Source organism: Ovis aries, chromosome 14 (assembly GCF_016772045.2).
Source record: "Ovis aries strain OAR_USU_Benz2616 breed Rambouillet chromosome 14, ARS-UI_Ramb_v3.0, whole genome shotgun sequence".
NCBI lineage: Eukaryota > Metazoa > Chordata > Mammalia > Artiodactyla > Bovidae > Ovis > Ovis aries.
The window spans coordinates 35,534,561-35,556,739 of record NC_056067.1 but is presented as its reverse complement, the minus strand read 5'-3'; the positions used below and the strand labels follow the sequence as shown (position 1 = coordinate 35,556,739).

Sequence of the window (22,179 nt, the reverse complement as noted above, 5' to 3'; positions counted from 1 at the left end):
CTTCAGAATGGACTGGTTGGATCTCCTTGCAGTCCAAGGGACTGTCAAGAGTCTTCTCCAACACCACAATTCGAAAGCATCAGTTCTTCGGAGCTCAGCCTTCTTCACAGTCCATACATGACCACAGGAAAAACCATAACCTTGACTAGACAGACCTTAGTCAGCAAAGTAATGTCTCTGCTTTTGAATATACTGTCTAGGTTGGTCATAACTTTTCTTCCAAGGAGTAAGCGTCTTTTAATTTCATGGCTGCAGTCACCATCTGCAGTGATTTTGGAGCCCAAAAAATTAAAGTCTGACACTGTTTCCACTGTTTCCCCATCTATTTCCCATGAAGTGATGGGACTGGATGCCATGATCTTCGTTTTCCGAATGTTGAGCTTTAAGCCAACTTTTCCATTTTCCTCTTTCACTTTCATCAAGAGGCTTTTTAGTTCCTCTTCACTTTCTGCCATAAGGGTGGTGTCATCTGCATAGCTGAGGTTATTGATATTTCTCCTGGCAATCTTGATTCCAGCTTGTGTTTCTTCCAGTCCAGCGTTTCTCAGGATGTACTCTGCACAGAAGTTAAATAAGCAGGGTGACAATATATAGCCTTGACATACTCCATTTCCTATTTGGAACCAGTCTGTTGTTCCAAGTCCAGTTCTAACTGTTGCTTCCTGACCTGCATACAGATTTCTCAAGAGGCAGGTTAGGTGGTCTGGTATTCCCATCTCTTTCAGAATTTTCCATAGTTTATTCTGATCCACACAGTCAAAGGCTTTGGCATAGTCAATAAAGCAGAAGTAGATGTTTTTCCAGAACTCTCTTGCTTTTTCCATGATCCAGCAGATGTTGGTAATTCGATTTCTGGTTCCTCTGCCTTTTCTGAAACCAGCTTGAACATCAGGGAGTTCATGGTTCACATATTGCTGAAGCCTGGCTTGGAGAATTTTGAGCATTACTTTACGAGCATGTGAGATGAGTGCAATTGTGCGGTAGTTTGAGCATTCTTTGGCATTGCCTTTCTTTGGGATTGGAATGAAAACTGACCTTTTCCAGTCCTGTGGCCGCTGCTGAGTTTTCCAAATTTGCTGGCATATTGAGTGCAGCACTTTCACAGCATCATCTTCCAGGATTTGAAACAGTTCAACTGGAATTCCATCACCTCCACTAGCTTTGTTCGTAGTGATGCTTTCTAAGGCCCACTTGACTTCACATTCCAAGATGTCTGGCTCTAGATTAGTGATCACATCATCATGATTATCCGGGTGGTGAAGATCTTTTTGTACAGTTCTTCCGTGTATTCTTGCCACCTCTTCTTAATGTCTTCTGTTTCTGTTAGGTCCAGACCATTTCTGTCCTTTATTGAGCCCATCTTTGCATGAAATGGTCCCTTGGTATCTCTAATTTTCTTGAAGAGATCTCTAGTCTTTCCCATTCTGTTGTTTTCCTCTATTTCTTTGCATTGATCACTGAAGAAGGCTTTCTTATCTCTTCTTGCTATTCTTTGGAACTCTGCATTCAGATGCTTATATCTTTCCTTTTCTCCTTTGCTTTTCGCCTCTCTTCTTTTCACAGCTATTTGTAAGGCCTCCCAAGACAGCCATTTTGCTTTTTTGCATTTCTTTTCCATGGGGATGGTCTTGATCCCTGTCTCCTGTACAATGTCACGAACCTCATTCCATAGTTCATCAGGCACTCTATCTATCAGATCTAAACCCTTAAATCTATTTCTCACTTCCACTGTATAATCATAAGGGATTTGATTTAGGTCATACCTGAAAGGTCTAGCGGTTTTCCCTACTTTCTTCAATTTAAGTCTGAATTTGGTAATAAGGAGTTCATGATCTGAGCCACAGTCAGCTCCTGCTCTCGTTTTTGTTGACTGTATAGAGCTTCTTCATCTTTTGCTGCAGAGAATATAATCAATCTGATTTCGGTGTTGACCATCTGGTGATGTCCATGTGTAGAGTCTTCTCTTGTGTTGTTGAGAGAGGGTGTTTGCTATGACCAGTGCATTTTCTTGACAAAACTCTATTAGTCTTTGCCCTGCTTCATTCCACATTCCAAGGCCAAATTTGCCTGTTACTCCAGGTGTTTCTTGACTTCTTACTTTAGCATTCCAGTCCCCTATAATGAAAAGGACATTCTTTTTGGGTGTTAGTTCTAAAAGGTCTTGTAGGTCTTCATAAAACCATTCAACTTCAGCTTCTTCAGCATTACTGGTTGGGGCATAGACTTGGATTACTCTGATATTGAATGGTTTGCCTTGGAGACGAACGGAGATCATTCTGTCATTTATGAGATTGCATCCAAGTACTGCATTTCGGACTCTTTTGTTGACCATGATGGCTACTCCATTTCTTCTGAGGGATTCCTGCCCGCAGTAGTAGATATAATGGTTATCTGAGTTAAATTCACCCATTCCAGTCCATTTTAGTTCGCTGATTCCTAGAATGTTGACGTTCACCCTTGCCATCTCTTGTTCGACCACTTCCAATTTGCCTTGATTCATGGACCTGACATTCTAGGCTCCTATGCAATACTGCTCTTTACAGCATCGGATCTGCTTCTATCACCAGTCACATCCACAACTGGGTGTTGTTTTTGCTTTGGCTCCATCCCTTCATTCTTCCTGGAGTTATTTCTCCACCGATCTCCAGTAGCATATTGGGCACCTAATGACCTGGGGAGTTCCTCTTTGGTATCCTATCATTTTGCCTTTTCATACTGTTCATGGGGTTCTCAAGGCAAGAATACTGAAGTGGCTTGCCATTCCCTTCTCCAGTGGACCACATTCTGTCAGACCTCTCCACCATGACCCGCCCGTCTTGGGTTGCCCCGCAGGCATGGCTTGGTTTCATTGAGTTAGACCAGGCTGTGGTCCTAGTGTGATTAGATTGACTAGTTTTCTGTGAGTATGGTTTCAGTGTGTCTCCCCTCTGATGCCCTCTTGCAACACCTACCATCTTACTTGGGTTTCTCTTACCTTGGGCGTGGGGTATCTCTTCACAGCTGCTCCAGCAAAGCACAGCCTCTGCTCCTTAGCATTTACTCGTGCTTTTAAGTGCCCAACATTCTTCTAAATACTAGGGATGCATTGGGGAACACAAACATGTATCTCCAAGTACCTTGAAGTTCTTACAGGATACTGCCTCTTGTCCAAAATCACCTTTCCACAGCTATCTACCAAACTAATCAATAATGCATTGATTGTAATAGCTAAAGTCTAGACAACCTAGATGTCCATCAATCATAACTTTGTGTTATGATACCATCTATACAAGGACTTCCCTGGTGGCTCAAACGGTAAAGCATCTGTCTACAATGCGGGAGACCTGGGTTCAATCCCTGGGTTGGGAAGATCCCCTGGAGAAGGAAATGGCAACACACTCCAGTACTATTGCCTGGAAAATCCCATGGATGGAGGAGCCTGGTAGGCTATAGTCTATGGGGTCGCAAAGAGTCGACACAACTGAGCGATTTCACTTCACTTGACTTCACCATCTATACAAAAGAACACTATACAGCCATTAAAAAAATGCTATAAAAGATAAGGAAGCCCCTGTGTGTTGATATGGAAAGACCTCTAAGATATATTGTTAATTTTTTTTAATGGAACAATATAGTCCATGGTAACATTTGTATTTTAAAATGAATATTTCTGGAAGGTGATCCCAAAAACTGGGTTTATGGGTGGAGAGGTCAGTAGCTGAGAAAGAGTAAAGAGACTTTTTACTGTGTACCTCTCCGAATTCTGACTGACATGAATGCATTAGCTATTCAAACACTGATTAAAAAAAAAATTAACCATCACTTGTCCTATTCTTAAAACAGGCCTCTTTCCCAGTGGCTCAGCCAGTAAAGAATCTGCCTGCAATGCAGGAGACCTGGGTTTGATCCCTGGGTTGGGAAGATCTCCTCCAGTATTTTTGCCTGGAGAATTCTATGGACAGAGGAGCCTGGCAGGCTACAGTCCATGGGGTTGCAAAGAGTTGGACACAACTGAGCAACTAACACTTTCACTTCCTAAGGGAAGAGTCTTCAGCTAGCCGAGGTGCTGGCCAGATAAGCCTGTCAGCTTTCTCACTTAGTAAAAGACTCTCAATGAACTCTCCAATCTTCTCCTATCCAGCAGGGAGCTAATGGACTGACACTCCTATTACTCAGATGCCTTAATTCCCCAAACTCTAAAAGCTGCCAGAAACCCAGAAACCCTGTTCCTGCTGCCTACAAAATCAGCCCCCCAGGAATGTACAGCACACTCCACTACCCTGTTTGCTGGCACATTCCCATGGCTTTACGGTTCCAAACATTTGGAGCATTTTATCTGGGCTGTCCATCTGTTCTTAGAGGCGACAGTGCCAACAATCAAGGAGACGTCAATAGTCATGTACTCCAGGTGTACGTGCCTCCCACTGAGACTGCACATTTCAGCAGCACCAGCGGGCCTGGTCCCATCGGCTCTCACCCACGTTCAGCAGGATGCAGAATACAATCCAGGCGAAGGAGTCAGGCAGGCAGGAACAAGTTTCAAAGACCCACTCTGCCCGAGACACCCAGCTAAGTGTTTTCCTATCCAAGTCCTCAAAGAATAACCCGCAAGGTGGCTGTTACCATCCCATTCTGACAACTCAGGAAACGAGAGACTGCCCTGGGGTTGAAGTGTCTCAGGAAACAGTTTCAGAGAGAGCGAAGTAGATGAAGCCCCGCAACCAGGAAGTGGCAGGACCAGATTTCAAATCTGAGAGGCAGAGGCAGATGAGTAACAAAGAATATAGGATTTGGGGACTTCCCTGGTGGCCCAGTGGTTAAGAATCTGCCTGCCAATGCAGGGTACACAGGTTCAATCCCTGGTCCAGGAAGATCCCACATGCCTCAGGCCAACTAGGCCCATGTGCCATAGCTACCGAAGCCGACGCCCACACACCTAGAGGCTGTGCTCCACAACGAGAGAAGCCACCGCGATGAAGCTTGCGCACCGCAACTACAGAAAGTGCAGCACTGAAGACCCAGTGCAGCCAGTAAACAAATAAATGATGTGGGGTTTAGAGGCCCAAAGACTTGGTTCACATCCATATTGTATGAACACACAGAAGCTGTTTTCTCATCTGGAAAATGGGAATAATACCTAGCTCGTAAGACTATTGGGAGAAATAAGTGGCATAATGTTCGCACAGCAATGAGCAATATGTCTGGACCAGAGTCAGCCCTCAATAAAAGGGACCTTTAGCCTGCTCACAACTAACCAGGGTTTCTGACTCCAAGTCTAGGCCTCTCTCTGCACCATAGAGAAACCATCTCTCAAAGCAGGCACAGGGTTAGCTACAGCCATGCAGCTTTACCCGAAGGCTGAACCATCGAGAGGAGAAAGGAGCACACAGGACCAGGTCCTGGAGTGCTGGCTCAGTCTGCACTTGGAGAGGACTGTTCTGTAGGGGGTACTCCAGGGTTTCACTGGGAGACGTGGAAGATGGCGGTCTCACAGGCAAGCTGACCCACCCAGGGAAACTTGCTGAGGCACCTGTAGAAACATGAGCAGTGTTCTCCGCAAGCTGTGAGTCACACAGAAGCTGGTAAGCGATAAGCCCTGGGGCAGATCATTACAACTTCCTCCCAGATGCTTCCTGGCACCCCTGGCTTGTATCACTGGTTTCAAAATGAAATTGATCTGAAACCAGGTCTTGTCATCACTCATCCCCCTTCTCCCCTTCCTTCTAACAGCTAGTGAAGTAAGCTGATTCCGGTTCCTGATTGAAGTCTATCTCCACAAGCCACGAATCTTGGCCAAGTCATGGAGGCATGAATGGGCTTGTGGCAAACTGTTTCTGGGGCAAGTTGGTGAGCACTGATGAGCACATGGGGCAACAGTTTAGACTGTAAGGCCAAAAAACAAGAGACCTAAACATAGCTCTTACTTCCACACCCACGTAGGACCTTAAAGTCATTTGACAGCTTTAAACTCTGTTTCTCCCGCACAGATTCTGAATCATAAAGTCTATGAACCTGACGAAGAGGCAGGCATCTGTACCAATATAAATTGATAGGTTTCAGCACAGAGTCTAAATACACAGTACCAGGGTCCTCCCTGGTGGTCAGTGGTTAAGACTCCAGGCATCAAATGCAGGGGGCCTGGGTTTGATCATTGGTTAGGGAACTGAATCCAAAATGCCCCAACTAAGAGTACACATGCAGCAATGAAGACCCGGTGCAGCCAAATAAATAAATATTAAAAAAAAAAAAAAAAACACAACACATGCAATTCCTAGAATACTGTTGAGGAAGGGAGTTAGTAACCTGAGGCTACTTCTAGAGAAAAAAAAAAAAAATCTCAAAGCTCCTCTCTAGAGACCATACTGCCAAGCATGGACTCAGATCCTGAGCAGGCAGCACTGTAAAACCTGGTCAGGAAGGGTTGAGTCCCTGGGGTACTAGAGCCATTGAAAGAAGAAAGCTTTTGCTTTTTAAATAGACTTCTAAGAATTAATGGATACTAGACTGAGAACTCATTCCAGGCCTGCTTTTAGGTTGGAATTGAGTAGACACCTCCAAACTCACAAGGGCACACCCTTGAAAGTCAGAAGCTTGTCTTCTCAGCCGTGACATAGAGGTTCTATGTAGTCCCAATGTCCAACCTTATTGGATGTTATGGCAAAATAAAACCACCCATCATTCTGAGGTAAATGTCCTTCAAATGATCAATCCTGGACAGTTTCCCTACTGATATTTGGACATCTTAATGAGAAGGAAAGAATAATACCAGTTTAAAATTGTTACAGCCAAAAGGCAACTTGTTGGAGAATGGGGGAGATACTGTCTAAGATGTTTCCATTCTAGTTTGCTTTAGGGACACCTCTAGTTTATAAAGCAAACAAATTTATTCTTGTAGCTATAACTATCTTTTGTTGAGGGATTAGGATAGAAAGGTGAGAGGGAAAGTGTATGGAACTGCCTTCAGGTGAAGATTCTGGCATTTTCCTGAGCAAAATCATACATAGAAAATAGTTCACTTACTAAGAAATACAAATTAAAAGGACAAGTGTTGTGAAATACTTGGGGAATGGATGCTGCTAAATATTGTTAGAGGGTTAGAGGAATATAAATTGGCAGAAACTTTTTGGCAATTAAGCCTTAAAGAAATCTTTTGATCAAGGAATTGTGCCAGGAAATCAACCAAGATGTGACAAAACCATGCCTGCACCAATGTTCACTGACTGTTTATAGTGTTCAATAGTCTCAGCAACTTAAAAAAAAAAAAAAAGTCTCAGCAACTTAAGAATACTGAAGTCTGTGTGCTACAGTAGCCCAAACGTCTCATCTACAGCCTTCAATGTTGTAAAAAATATCAATGAAAAACAGTGGTCTGCTCAGGGGAAAAAAACACGTCATAAAAACAGCCATTTATAGCTTATAGCCTGAGCCTGACAATTACAACATAAAATATTAATATTTTTATACTTGTAAAAAAAAAAATGGTGGGGGTGGAGCTGAGTCTTGGCTGCCAGGAAGGCAGACTAGTTCTCTCCACAACCAACGACTTTCCAAGCCAAAGTTCAAGATGGAGGAGGGTGAGCAGAATCTGATCTGAGGGGGCCAATAGGCAGAGGCCAAGAGGCATGCTGGGTGGCAGGGGCAGGACATGGGGAGCCTGTGAGGCATGCTGGGAGCCCAAGGGGCTGTCCCATGGTATGTTGGAAGACGAAGCATCCCAAGTGTCCTGCCATAGCTGTTTTGGCATTCTCAGAGGAGCCAAACTTTGATTCCCAAATGCTGAGAGCAGCACAAGAGGACCCGCTGCCTTGGATGTGTACATGATGACCCATCGCCACCAGATCACCCCCGTGGGGAATGCTAAAGAGTCAAGCACAGAGCTAGAGCTGAAGCATTTGATGAAAGGCATTCTCAAATGCCTGTTGGTGCAAGGAATGGCTTTACGAAGCCCTTCTCTGATTCACAGAAGTAGAAAATGAAGCTGGATTATTGAGAAAGCAAGTCAGGAGGGCCAGCTGTGGGGCGATAAAGCAATGGGACTCCTCTCCCTCAGATATCCTCAAGGAAGACTTGGTTAGGAAAACGGATGTGGAAGATCTATTGAAAATGTTTGTTTGAAATGACTAAAGTCCTTGATGGGTGGTAGACCTCCATTCTGCTCCTCTTCCAGTTTTTTTCACAGTAAACATGTTTTGCAATCAGAAAGAGATGTGATTTTGCCCACCTCTGCCTAGTAAAGTTATATGGCAACTCCATGTGGTTGAGGAGGAAGCAATTCTTTCTAGAGAAGTTTTGCCTCTCTGCACAAAGCTCTTTGGAAAGACCTAAATAATGTTACTCAGGTTCTTCTCACCCATGGGAGCTGGGTCCTCCCTTGTACTCTCCAGAGAGAAACCCAAGCTGAGTTGTACTCCACGGCACTCTGGGAGTTCCAGAGACAGTTGACTCAAAGCTCAGTGTTAGCACACTGTCAGTGATCCTCACCTGAAGAATGAGAGCAGAGATCTGGAGATTGACCTGGGACCTCTGGGATATCAATCAAGGGTCTGGTGGGCAAAAGTGCTGCACATTGGCCCTGCAGCCTGGGCAGGTCACTTCATACTCAAGCTGTTAACAGTAAGCACTCAACAAATTATTTTTAGTCTCTAAAATGAGAACACACATACACATACATATCCAGGCTCTGATTAAAGCCAAATAAAATGCATTGTGCTTTTCAAAGCACAATTAAGTATTCAAAACTAGTGATAGTGATTTTAAAAGCAAAACAAAAAAACCAAGAAGGTAAAGGTCATTTGAAATACTGAGGTAAGCAGAAAATTAAGGGAAAAAAAAATGGATCAACTGCCATTAAGACAAGCATTGGAAGTTAAATTCAAAATGCCATGCTTTCAGAAATTCCCTGGCAGTCCAGTGGTTAGGACTTGGCGCTTTCACTGCTGGTGGCCCAAGTTCAGTCCCTGGTCAGGGAACTAAGATCCTTGCAAGCCAAGGGGCCAAAGGAGGTTAGGGGCGGGGAGGAGCCACAGTTCCATTCATATCTCTCAAATCTGTCCCTTTCTTTTATATACTCTCTAAAAGAGATACACCTAGCTCTTCACAATGGTCTTCATGATATCACACAACAATGTTCCCAAACACAACTGATACAATCACCTGGAGAACTTTAAAAAAAAAAAAAAATTCAGATTCCCTGCTTCCAGCCCATCCATCACTTTTACTGAATCAGTTTCTGGAGGTGGATCCAGGGAAGACTGTTGGTTTTTTAAAGTTCCTGATTCTCACCTTTATTTCTTGTAAGGTAAATTGGTATGGATTTTTGAGGGCGCTCCAGAGTATGTATTAAAATTTTAAATGCCCAGATCCTTCTTCTGACCAACATATATACCTGTCTTTTCAATATCTCCCCCCTGATGCTTTAAAGGCATAATCCATAATCTTAAAATCATTATGTCAAAAAGCAAATTCATGATCTTCTTTGCTCTTGGCATAAATCTGGTCCTTTTCCAGTCTCCCAGGGAAGGGCACAGCATGTACTCAGCTACACAAACCCAAAATCTGGGCCTCAGAAGCAGCCCAAGGTCTGTGTCTAGAGTACTGAATTTAAATGTTGGTTTCAGTGACAAGACTTTGAGCAATATGTTTCCATTATCTATAAAATGGGAGCGATGCCAGCAATACCTATTTCAGTTAAAGGAGTTACTATTTAGCATAGTGCATAGCCTACGGTTATCTAGCATCCTTTTCTTTGACCATTTCTCCCTCAGACTTTCCTTGCCAGTCAATCACCAAGACTCATGTCTCTCCATCTCTCCTTCCCCCAGCTTAGTATTTACTATATCATTTTTAGCCTAAATGAATACATTATTCTCCATTTTAATAAAGGAGAATCTTTTAAAAATTCTATAGATGATACATTTGAGAGAATAAGATCACTTCCTATTTTGAAACTTATCAGTGATGTGCCACTCTTCTCAGGATAAAACCCCAAATCTCTAAATCTCTAGTGTGCCCAGTCCCTGTCTCCACTGTCTAGCCACAGTGGCCCTCTTAAGTGCATCATAACCCCTTACCATAGGACATCTGCACACCTGCTCCTTCAGTGTCTCCTACATTCCCATTCCAATGCTACCCAGTTACCTCCCAACATCTTCCAGATCCAAATTCAAAAATTACTTTCTTAGGAAAACTTTCCCTCAACCCTCCCAAAGTAGGTCAGTTTCCCCTGTTAAAAACTCTCCTGTGCTCAGTCTTGTCCAACGCTTTGCAGCTCCAAGGACTGTAGCCCACCAGAATCCTCTCCATGGAATTTACCAGCAAGAAGTCTGGAGTGGGTTGCCGTTTCTTACTCTAGGGGATCTTCCCGATCCAGGGATAGAACCTGTGTCTCTTGCCTCTTCTGCATTGGCAGGAAGATTCTTTACCACTAGAGCCACCTGGGAAGCCCAGGTAACTCTCTTCCACAGGTTTCATTACAACTTGTAATTACATGTTTACCTCTATTGCCTAGCTCCCTTAACTAGTCTGTATAATACACAAAGGCAAAGACAGTTAGAATCTGCTTACTACTAAATCTCAACACCTAGCACAGTGCTTGACACAAAGTAGGCATTCAGTAATTGTTGAATGAACTACGAAAGTCCCTTGAGCCAGCAATTTTGCCTGCAGGAATGCAGTCTAAAGATACGTGTCTAACAACTAGTCTAGCTGTAGCAACATGGCTATTATTACCACTGCTAACACCTAACATTTATTTATTTCATGCTTTTTTATACACTAACTCAGCCTTATAAGATTCTCGTTATTACCTCTATTTTATAGATGAGGAAACTGAAGCGTAGAAGTTGAGCAAATCTACCCAAGGTTCTACAGCTAGTGAGCAGACAGACTGAACACAGGCACAGTGGCTCTGGAGCTCCACACAGTTACATTTTTTGCAGATTTCAGTTGTCAAAATTTGAAATGTTGCTGGAAATACTAAAGTCTCACTTTGCGTGCAAAGTTTGAAGAAATTAAAATCTCCCAAATTGAGAAAAATGTAAAAAGTGACATAATTTCAAAACAAGAGAGACTAGTGAATTATAAGCATCTGATGGTTTTAGAAAAGGCAGAGGAACCAGAGATCAAATTGCCAACATCCACTGGATCATTGAAAAAGCAAGAGAGTTCCAGAAAAACATCTATTTCTGCTTTATTGACTATGCCAAAGCCTTTGACTGTGTGGATCACAATAAACTATGGAAAATTCTGAAAGAGATGGGAATACCAGACCATCTGACCGGCCTCTTGAGAAACCTGTATGCACGTTAGGAAGCAACAGTTAGAACTGGACATGGAACAACAGACTGGTTCCAAATAGGAAAAGGAGTACGTCAAGGCTGTATATTGTCTCCCTGCTTATTTAACTTCTATGCAGAGTACATCATGAGAAACACTGGGCTGGAAGAAGCACAAGCTGGAATCAAGATTGCCGAGAGAAATATTAATAACCTCAGATATGCAGATGACACACCCTTATGGCAGAAACTGAAGAGGAACTAAAAAGTCTCTTGATGAAAGTGGAGAGTGAAAAAGTTGGCTTAAAACTTAACATTAAAGCTCAACATTCAGAAAACTAAGATCATGGCATCTGGTCCCAACACTTCATGGGAAATAGATGGAGAAACAGTGTAAACAGTGTCAGACTTTATTTTTTGGGGCTCCAAAATCACTGCAGATGGTGACTGCAGCCATGAAATTAAAAGACGCTTACTCCTTGGAAGGAGGGTTATGACCAGCCTAGATAGCATATTCAAAAGCAAAGACATTACTTTGCCGACTAAGGTCTGACTAGTCAAGGCTATGGTTTTTCCAGTAGTCATGTATGGATGTGAGAGTTGGACTATAAAGAAAGCTGAGCGTTGAAGAATGGATGCTTTTGAACTGTGGTGTTGGAGAAGACCCTTGAGAGTTCCTTGGACTGCAAGGAGATCCAACCAGTCCATCCTAAAGGAGATCAGTCCTGGGTGTTCATTGGAAAGACTGATGCTGAAGCTGAAACTCCAATACTTTGGCCACCTGATGAGAAGAGTTGACTCATTGGAAAAGACCCTGATGCTAGGAAAGATTGAGAGCAGGAGGAGAAGGGGACGACAGAGGATGAGATAGTTGGATGGCATCACTGACTCAATGGACATGAGTTTGGGTGGGCTCTGGGAGCTGGTAATTGCCAGGGAGTCCTGGTGTGCTGCAGTTCTTGGGGTCGCAAAGAGTCGGACATGACTGAGCGACTGAACTGAAATAAATTCCCTTATTCTACACACGTACACTTCACATATGTTCATAAAAGGACATGTCTTAAATCATGGGAGTTATGAATTATTTGAGGTTTTCAAAGGTAAATGTTTAACATCAGTGCAGTCACCCTATACAAGACTGTTTATTGCAGTGATATTGGGTTTAAGGAAAAAATCCATAAGCACCTCTTAGAAAATAAGGTCAGAAATAGTATTTTCTTTAGGAATGGAAATCAAGTTTTATTCATCAAAATGCTTGCTAACTAGATTTTGAAAACTAAAGAGAAACTTGAGAAAAAGTGCATTTCACTTTGATAAATATCACACTCTCAAGCTTTTAACATCCAAGGAAAATAATACAAGCACTAATACATTTGATAGTTCACATCTGAGTTCTCCAATATAAATTTTTAGAATTTTTTATTTCAAATGCTTTTGAAACATTCAGATAATTAAATCTTAAAACAATGGTTAGTGTGAAAACTCATGATTTTTAAATGTTATAGTAACCTTAGTAGGCTTACTGCAAAGTCTGTCTTGAAGGAATTATTCAAACATAAAAGTTTAATTTATCTGAATGGGGTCAAGAGGAACAATTTATCCAATCGTCTTTCTGCAGCAGTCTTTCCTAATAAGGTGATTCCTAAGAGTTAGATTTCTAAAAATCCAAACACCTCACAATTTTTACGGTAACTCCCCCCTACTTCCACGTCTGCAGAAGATAAAAATAGGGGGTTAGCTAAATAAATCATGGTATATCTGGCAGGTAGAAAGACTATGGAGCTATCAAAAGCAAGATAGAAGTGTATTTAGCAGTCTGGAAAGATGTGTGTGAGTCAGTAAGTTTAAAAAAAAAAGAAAAAGCAAGTTGTAGAATGCTTGTAAGTGTGATACAGGTCCAATCCTTGTTATAAAAATTCCTGTGTGCACACCTAATTTCATTGTCAAGAAAAAGGTCTACAAGGATTCATGTTCAGCTATTAACTGTGCTTATCCTACAGGAGCAGAACTGAGGAAGAGAAGCACTTTCACGTGTTTATTTTTAATTTGCTTCTGTTGAGATGCAGTGGAGCTCAATGGTTAAAGTTCAGGCAGCTTAGATTTGAATCCAAATTCTGCTGTCTACTATTTTCACAATCCTGGGCAAGTTATTTAACCTCTCTGGCCTCAGAGGCCTCATCTGTAAAATGGGGTGGTAACAGTACCTACTTCAAGGCACGATATGGTGATTAAACAAGGTAATACATGTAAAATGCTAAGAAGCTGTACCTGTCACATAGTCCATGCTAGTATTTTATTGAAAAACACTCTTTACAGTGAACAAATATTTTTTTTTTTTTACAGTGAACAAATATTAATGTGAAATCCCAGCCAGTGAGCCCAACTCTACACAAGCTATATAAAATACTATATATGAAAGGAGGTGTGACAGAAATAGAAAGCTCCCTAGGCAATTCTGACAGTCAGCCAAGCTTGCAAACTACTGACTCAAAACCAGTTGGGTTCCAGTTGGAGAATGCAGGAGCATTCTGGAAGCGGAAAAAGACCATAAAAGACCAGAAAATAGTAGGTCTTGAGGCCCTGGTGGGAAGCCCCGGCTGAAGCTGACTCTGGGGTGAGGGCAGGGTGTGGGCCTGGCATCTTGTTCTGGCTTGTGTGCGGGGAGCCCACAAGTAGCTGTCTTCTCTCTCTGCCTGAAGCTACAACAAGATGGGGCTCGTTGGGAGGAGGCAGGCGGCCTTAAGCAAGACACCCAGGATGGCAGCTGAGCCCTCCGGCCCTGCCCTCTATCTGACCAACCACGTCCAGGGCTAGCCATGGAGGTGCTTCCCACACAGGGGAGTTAGGGCCGCAAGGCTGAGGAGCTGGGACCAGAGCACCTGCCTGAGGCCCAGAAGCCTGGTCTCCCTCGCCGGCACCCAGATGGATGCCATCAGGCGTGTCCTTTGACAAGAGCCCGAACAACTTCTGAACAGACGTGAACTGGGGAGGGTGGAAGACCGTTCCAGTGGGGAATATACTAGTTTCCAAACTTGGGGGAGGAATCTTCTCAGAAAAACCCACAGGCATACAATTAATTCCAGGGGAAGCAGAGTTAACGTGAGACCCTGAGGTCTGACCTCCCTGCTGGGCAAGATCAACCTGTCTCTAGTCTCCAGCACAGGTTTGAGCCTTCTTGCTAAGGGAGACGCAGTTTCAAGCTGATCCCATGTGCTCTCAAGCAAGGAAGAGTGTGGTTACTGAGACTGAGGAGGAAGAACAAAGCCTGGTTTCACGCCTCCCTGGCTCCATTCCCAATCTAGCCCCTGGGACAGTCAGAGTCCGGAGGGAGGGCCGCTCTCTCCTCTTCCTAGGGTTCTGTGTGGCCCACAGAGGCTCTGAGAGTGGGAAGCAGCACCCAGCCCTCCTGCCTCCTAGCTGTGTGGCCCTGGCTCTGAGCCCTCTCCTCGGATGGCAGTGACAGAGCCACAGCTGTGAGCTCAAAGACGGGGTAAAGGGAGGAAGGAAAGTGTTCACTGGGCTCTCCTCCCCAGGAGAAGGTGTTTTGGTTCACTGAGCAAACAGCAGGACCCCAGGACCCCGAAGTTCATCAGGACCCTGGCAGTCGCAGCCTGGAGGGATTTTGGTCAGTCTGAGGAATTTGCAGGCTACTGATGTTCTATGAGACCCGCAACCTCATGGGTGCCCAAATTTGGCTGGGAGAGCAGGATGGGTGCTGCTGATATCAAGCTCCCCCACTCAGAGTAGGGCTGGGGGAGGTCCTTGATGTTGGGAGCAGGTGAATATGGGGGTGAGGAGAGGGAGGAGATGACCCACCAGAACTGACAGTGAGAGCACTGTCCGCTGTGGGGCCTGGTATCTGGGCGCTCCCTATTCCCCCACATCCGAAAAGGGAGGCTGGGGGCCTGGATGGAACTGTCCCCTCCGCAGCCCCTCCCCCACCACTCCAGATCCTGGTGATTAACAGAGGCCTGCCTGTGGAGGGAACAGGAATTCAGAGGTCTCAGGTCAGATGTTAACCATTTCCAATGTTCCCCAGCGTGGCTAAGGCCAGAGGACTCACAGCCCTGACTCCCAAGTACCTCACATGAGTCCAGCCTGCTTCAAGTTCTGACTCCACAATCTACTGGCTGGGTGACCTTGGAGGAGTTACAAAGTCACAAGCCTAGATTTCCTATCCAGTGAAATGGGGCCAATTCCGCTCCCCTCATGGGGCTTTCAGGAGGATTAAGGGGCTTATTACATAAAGTACGGAGTGTAGTTTCTGGAACTCAGTAAGTGCTCCAGTAAATGGTATTTAGGTTGGTTTTTTTTTTTTTTTTTTTCTGATTTGTTTTATTTGAAAGCCCTTCCGTGCCAGCCATGCTGCCTGGTAATGCCAGCTAACTAAATGAAATGAGGGGGAAGATTCAGCTGAGGCTGACCACGTCTTCGGGTCTGGGAAAAGTCGGGAATCGAGAAGGGATGGTGGAGGTGGGCCCAGGGTCCTGGATCCAGAGACTTACGAGACACTGGCCTCCATGAGGGCACACCTGGAACTCCAGCCGTATCTCCTGCCTTTCCCAAACACCATGCTGCCTCTCCCATGGGGGATGAAGTTCTGGGCTGGACTGGACCCTTCTACTTCGCTTTTGTTCTCCACACTTTACACTCCATGGTCCTGCCAGACTAAACGTGTTTAAGTTCCTGGACCTCTTATGCTATTCCCTTGGCAGGAACACCCCCTGCCACCCCTCATGTCCAAACCCCTTCCCCAGCCTCTCCCTTGGACATCACTTCCTCCAGGTGCCCTCCACCTCCAGGAGAACATATGTGACTCCAGCAGCCTTTCATATGTGACTCTATATTTTTCTCCCTTAATTACATACATACATAAAAAACTTATTTTGTCCATCTCCCCCACTAGTAGGTGGAAGGGCCTACAAAGCCACTAAGGTATACCTGGCACCTAGACTAGAGCTTCACACTTGGTAGGTGCTCAATAGATATTTGCTGAATGAAGGATTCACTATTAAAATTGCCTGGTGACTTATCTGCTTCCTCCTGCAGTTAGGGAGCTCACTGAGGTGAAGGAGCTATGGGCCTTGCTTGCCTGTGAAATTCGAGCACCCAGCAGGTACTCAGGCGTTTGCTGGCAGCACAACAACCAGTCAGCTTGGCCTTGAGTCTCAGACACCTCAGTGACGAGGGAGGAGCTGGACTCGACCACCTTGGCCACATGAGAAGGCTGCCACCCACCCACACGCTAGTCAGGACAGACATCTCCACCCAGGAAAATGTTCTCACCTCAGAAATTCAGGGCCATTTCCAGATTCCCCTTCTACTTTGGGGGAGCATGACAAGCATGAGCTTAAGGACAAATAAAGGAAAGGATTTCTCCCTCAATACAAAGGACGTGATCAGGTATTTAATAAAGAACTGCTGTCTCTTAGCACAGGGCCAGGTGGGAAGCAGGAACCCAGAGGGGATGGGTCTGGGAAGGAGACTGTTGGGAGAAGGGGATGGTAGATAAAATCCAGAAGAGGCTCAGCAACTTCGAGACACAGAAAAGCTGACATCTCAGTACTCGGCCACTGTGCTGAGATCCCAGGTAATCCTCAGTCAACCTGGCAATTAAGCTCCCAGGTATGCACCTAACCAACCCGCCTCTACAGTTTCACTTGAACAATGGGAATGGGGTTCTTGCAGCACTAGCTGTAATAGCTAAAAAAAATGGAAACGTCTCAGATGTCCATCAACAGCAGGAGTGTGGATGGTCCCATGACGAACACTATGGAGGAATGACAGTCTACCACAACCACATCCAGAACTATGCGAGAATCCCGAATGTGCAATGAAAGAAGCCAGATCCAAGAGGATATTCAGTTCAAATACAGGCGAATCAATCCATGGTATTTGAAGTCCTGACAGTGGTTTTCTTGGGAAGGGTAGAGCTGGGGAGGGAAGTGGCATCTGAGGTGCTGATAATGCTGTTTCTTAATGTGTGTGCTGTAGGGACACAGGTGTTTTAAGTGTGATGTTCAGTTACAGTGGTTCTTTGAATGGAGATGGTTCAGCCTCAGGACAGAGGACTCCACTGCTTTGGGGAAAGAGGCCCTTCTCTTCCTCTTCCTCCTCCTCCTCCTCCTCCCCCATCCTCCTCCAAACACTCTGCAGAGCTATGGTTTCCTAGAAACTCAAGCTTGTGGTAGGCCATGCCTTCTTCACGAAGCAGGGAGGTGAGGGCACCCTGCACGGGTAACCTAGGAACAGAGTGCCGTGTGAAGAGGTGGGAAGGGAGACTAGAGGTTTGAGACCTGCTCCCCAGGCACCAGCTAACGGTGATAAACGTCAGGCTTTGGCAACCAACCCTACTTGGCTGCTGAGCCAGGAAGGCAAGACAGGTGGGCTAGAAGCCCCAGTTCCCACCTATTCATTCCACAGAGGCAGATTTATTGGACACCACGGAATCCCCTTGGGTGTAAACCCTGGCCTTACTGCTGACTTCCCTGGAGACCTCTTGCCAAGTTTCTTACCCTCATTTTACAGCTGAGGGGGAGATATCACCACCTTTATGGTAAGGTACTTATAAGCATAAAAAATAACTAATCTAAGACAGTCAGCTCCTCCACGGCAGGGTCTTAGTTTTGTTCATTTTTTTAGCCATAGTTCAAGAGTAGTGCCTGATACATGCAGCTGTTAAATACATGTTTACTGAAAAAATAACATGTAAATAGAGGGCCTAGCCCATAATGGCAGCTCCAAAACAAAAGGCGATTTTTATACAAGTTGAAATAAGCAAAACCATCTTGAAGTTAACTCCTGCTCAGTCAGATTTATTACTGAACTTTGAAGTCTCCTACCAGAGCTAATGAGGGTTAGCTTTAATCTTACCCAACGCTGACTAAGGGTGAGTCGAACTTGTGCAGGGGCCGTAATGAAGTGCTGGATGTCTTTTACTGTAATTAAGCTGCTTCTCTCAACCATTCACCGTGAAGGATGTATAGACCACTTGAAGCCACTCACTTTTAATCACTGCACCAATACCACACAGCCTCCTTCTTCCCACATCACCTTTGTCTTTACTTTTAGACCACACTCAAAGGAAGGCAGACTCCAGACTGTGGGGATGGAGCAGGGGAACATTCCTGCTCTACCTCCTTCCAGATTAACCTCTCACTCTTGGTCTCTGTAAGCCTGGCTTCATCTGACCCAAGCCCCCATCATTAGGACACTTAAGAGACTGCATTCAAGCTGGTTTCCTCTGCAGGTGTGTCTCTGGAAAACTATGATGAAAAGGAATAAATGATTAAGTCTTCTTGAGGTAGAAGGCTACTGTTGGTGGGATTTGGTGTTCCAACATTGCACTTCTTCATTTCATCCACCTCCCGCTTTCTGGTGGTTAAAAAAAAAAAAAAATTCCAGGAAACTTGGGAGTCAGAAACCTCCATTCAAGACCCACTGAGTCACTGCAGAGATGACTTTGGTGAAGTCACAACCACTGAGGTTTTTATCTGTAAAATGGGCAGAACTTCAAAAGATTGTCATAACTTTTGCAAATACCTCCTGGGACCTATAAGTAACAAGTCCTGGGCATAGACCTAGAAGTGAGAGTCATATCTGTGACCCTCAAGGAAGCTCATGAGTTTAGCCTAGGGAATTGAATCCATTAAGCTGTTCCTATGTTTCTCCACCTCTAAAACCTCCAGCAGGATTGAGATACAGTTTCTGAAGTCCCAGCTCTGGGATTAAGAGCTCAAGTTGTTTAAATGTACCTCACCAGCTTCAAGAGAATGTCAGGAGGATAAAGCAAGCTCAGAGTTGTGCAAATGCTTTGAAGAGGAAAAGTGCACATACAAACAAGGTATTAATTATATCAGATAATGTCTTTGAGCTCAACTTCATAGACACCTGTGAAGTTCATAACCTGGGGGCAAACAACAGGGGCAATTGTTCCTTGGCTATAGGGAAACTGTTGTCTGCTTGGCCAAACTTGAGAGTTTGTATGTACCCTCAGGACAACCCTTTAAACATGGCTGGAGCTAGGCTGGGGCTCCCATGTATTAAGGATAGGGAACTGGTATGGAGGAAGGGAGGTAGAAAAGATATCAGCTGTTGAGGACTAAAAGGAGAAATACCACTATTTTTTGCTGCAGTCCCAATTTATTGGACAAATTGGGCCCAGAAATTTGCTTTTACTTAAAATGAAGGCAGCATCCCATTTCATGGAAAGACTCCTCTAAGAACTCGGCAAGTTGCAGGGAGCTCTGCTCAAGGTTAGCCAAGCACGTTAACCCACCTTTTGTTTTATAACCCAGGTGTGCTCCTGGCCTGAACCCACCATTTTTACAACCATAAACCAGACATCCGAGAAAGCGGAATTTTCTCAAAAGGTTTAACATGACTGACATCGCTGAGAAGCAAGCACTTGGCAACCAGACCATGAAATCAAAAACCTGATCACCACTTCTCCACAACAATCTCAAGCTTAGTGAAGTGACAGTTAATCTGATATTTCTTCCTTAAGAAAGATAAGGTGCAGACTACAGTCAAAGCCAAAGCCTGCTCTCCCAGAGTGTAGCTGGAGAACTTGACAGTGAGGGGGAGGGGGTACAGATTTGGCAGAAGTCTGGTTAGCAATAAAGCTTCCTCAGGGAGCCGGAATTGGATTTGGGGCCCTGCCCAAGTTAACATTTTTACAGGTTGGCTGAGCTGCAGTTTGTTAGCCAGTCAGTAATAAACCCATGTGCAAGAATTTAAAGTTTATGAGGCATGGCCTCTTAATACTTCTCCTCAGCTCCCTGCAGCCAAGAGTTTAAGGAGCTTGGCCTAGCCTGGGTGTTAATTGTTTTGTCAATCTGCAGAGTTATTTGGGGGCGGGGGGGGGGGGGGGGGGGAAGGAAAAAAGGCTTTCACAGACTGTAGGCACCCAATCCTCTTTTGAAGAGACAAAGGTGAGCCTTTCTATCCCCCAGCCATCCCCACATTCAAGCTCTGGGAATCTGTACCTGGGGTGAAGGGTAGGCTGATGTGGGAATCAAAAAAAATGCTAGGTGGCACAGGTTTTTAAATAGCTTTGAAATTTTTAACTGTAGATTCCCTACCCAGAAAAATCCACACAGAAACTCTTAAACAACTTCACAGGTTTAGGATCCTCTGGACCCCACCCAAGGATCCTGGGATACACTTGTTTAAGAATTTGGGTTTGAGCGGTTGGAGAAGCCCCCACTGTCTTGGATGGAGGGAAAGAGGCCACCATCTGCCCCTCAGCTGCCTGAGTCTCATAACACAGTGGTTCTGTTCATCAAAGTACCCGCCCTCCACCTCAAGTTTGGTGGTTGGGGGGCAAGTAATTGTGAGATCAAAAATGAGCTTTGATTCCCCATCCGCCTACAGATGGAGACTTTCCGGCTTCTGGATCTCCACTCCCTTAAGTATCCTAACATTCCAGTCCCGAGACACTGGGGGTCGGGGTTGTCCCCAGGGTGTAACGGCCCCAGTTCAGGTGTGCCAGGCCCAGTTTCCAGGCAGGCTGCAGGGGCGCAGGCCCTCCGGGAAGGGCAGGGTTAAGAGTGCATTCCAGCCGCCGGGGGAGAAGGGGGGCGGGGGGAGGGAGCGCGAAGAAGAGAAACAGACCTGGTCTGTCTGTCGGAGACACAAAGCACGGTACACAAAGGGGGCCCTAGAGGGGCGAAGGGGGCTGCCCGGGGCACGGCTCATCCCCACACCTGCGCGGGGGCTGGGGAGGAATGTGGACGGCGCATTCCTCCACTGGGGCCAGCAGGGGAGAGCTTCCCACGTCCGGGCGGGGAGCGTAGCCCAGCCGCCCCGCACCCTGAAGGAGGGGGGCAAGGTAAGCCGCCGCAGAGGGACAGGGAGGGGCTGGACGTCAGAGGGCTCTACGCTCTCTAGCCTTTCCCTTCGGCAGCCCACCCCTCTTCAAGTCCCCGGGATGCTGTCTGCGCCTCCCCCACACCTGAGGCGGCGCCAGGAGTTCCCGCGGCAGCCTGGACACCCCACGTGCGGCCCCCGCTCCGCAGTTCCACAGGCGGGCCCGGGGGTGGGGGGCCCTTACCTTTTCCCAGCGCCTGGCCCGGCTCCAGCTCCGCGCCTCGCGCCTCCAAGGTCACTTCAGCTTCCGCGAAGCCTGCCCGGCACGGTTCTGAGGCCGCGCGCGGCAGCCAGTAAACCTGCGCCTGAGGGAAGGAGGAAAAGAGGGAGGCTGGGTCATAGGCGTGCCCGGCCCTGCAAACCCATCCCGGGGAGTCCTCACAGGCTGTCCCGGACAACCCTGGCCCCACGGAGCCCTGCCCCGCGCGCTCCCCGACGCCGCCGCCGCGTGCGGACCCCGCCCGCCAGCCCTCGGAGGAGCGTTCCGGCCGGGGCCAGGGCAAGGCAATGGAGTACCTGGAGTAGGAGAAAGAGGCGGAGGAGGAGGGACGCGAGAGGCCCACCACGGAGCCCCATGGCTGGAGAGAGAGGGGTGAAAAGCCGCCGCAACCGCGGGCTAGCGCTCCGCTAAGCTCAACGTGAGCCTCCGAGAACCTCGGCCCGCGGGAGCCGGAGGGAGGGGGCCAGGTGAGCGCAGGCAGGTGCTGATTGGTCCAGCGCCGAAAGATCCCGCCCTCTCGCAGGTGGGGCCGCGGTTGGCGCGGTGGAGGCACCCAAGACCCCCACCCCCCCACCTCTTGCACACACACACACACACACACACGCACGCACACACACACACACACACACACACAGAGTCTTTTCCCGTTCCCTCCTGCGTTCTCTTGGCTTTTCTGGAATTCCTCCCGGCAGGGACCCAGGCCCTGTCTTGCAGCTTCTGAGTTCGAGAGGGGAAAAACCCCAACCCACCCCCTCCTCAGCCCTCTCAGCACGCGAAGAAAAAGGTTTCTGTGCCTTGCGGCTAGAGTGGGAAAAAGAAGTGGAGATGCATCTGAAC

General features: G+C 46.3%; 1 protein-coding gene across 1 annotated transcript in view; it reads right to left on the bottom strand.

The window, feature by feature from the left end:
- CDH3 (cadherin 3) overlaps positions 1-21,751 on the bottom strand; it is a 46,956-nt gene extending 25,205 nt beyond the window's left edge. Inside the window, exons 1-2 of the mRNA XM_015100512.3 lie at positions 21,639-21,751; positions 21,307-21,427 (exon numbers count right to left, since the gene is read on the bottom strand). Of these exons, the coding sequence (XP_014955998.3) occupies positions 21,307-21,427; positions 21,639-21,698 (181 nt within the window). The 5' untranslated portion in view covers positions 21,699-21,751. The remainder of the gene's footprint in view (positions 1-21,306; positions 21,428-21,638) is intronic.
- Positions 21,752-22,179: the final 428 nt, after the last annotated feature.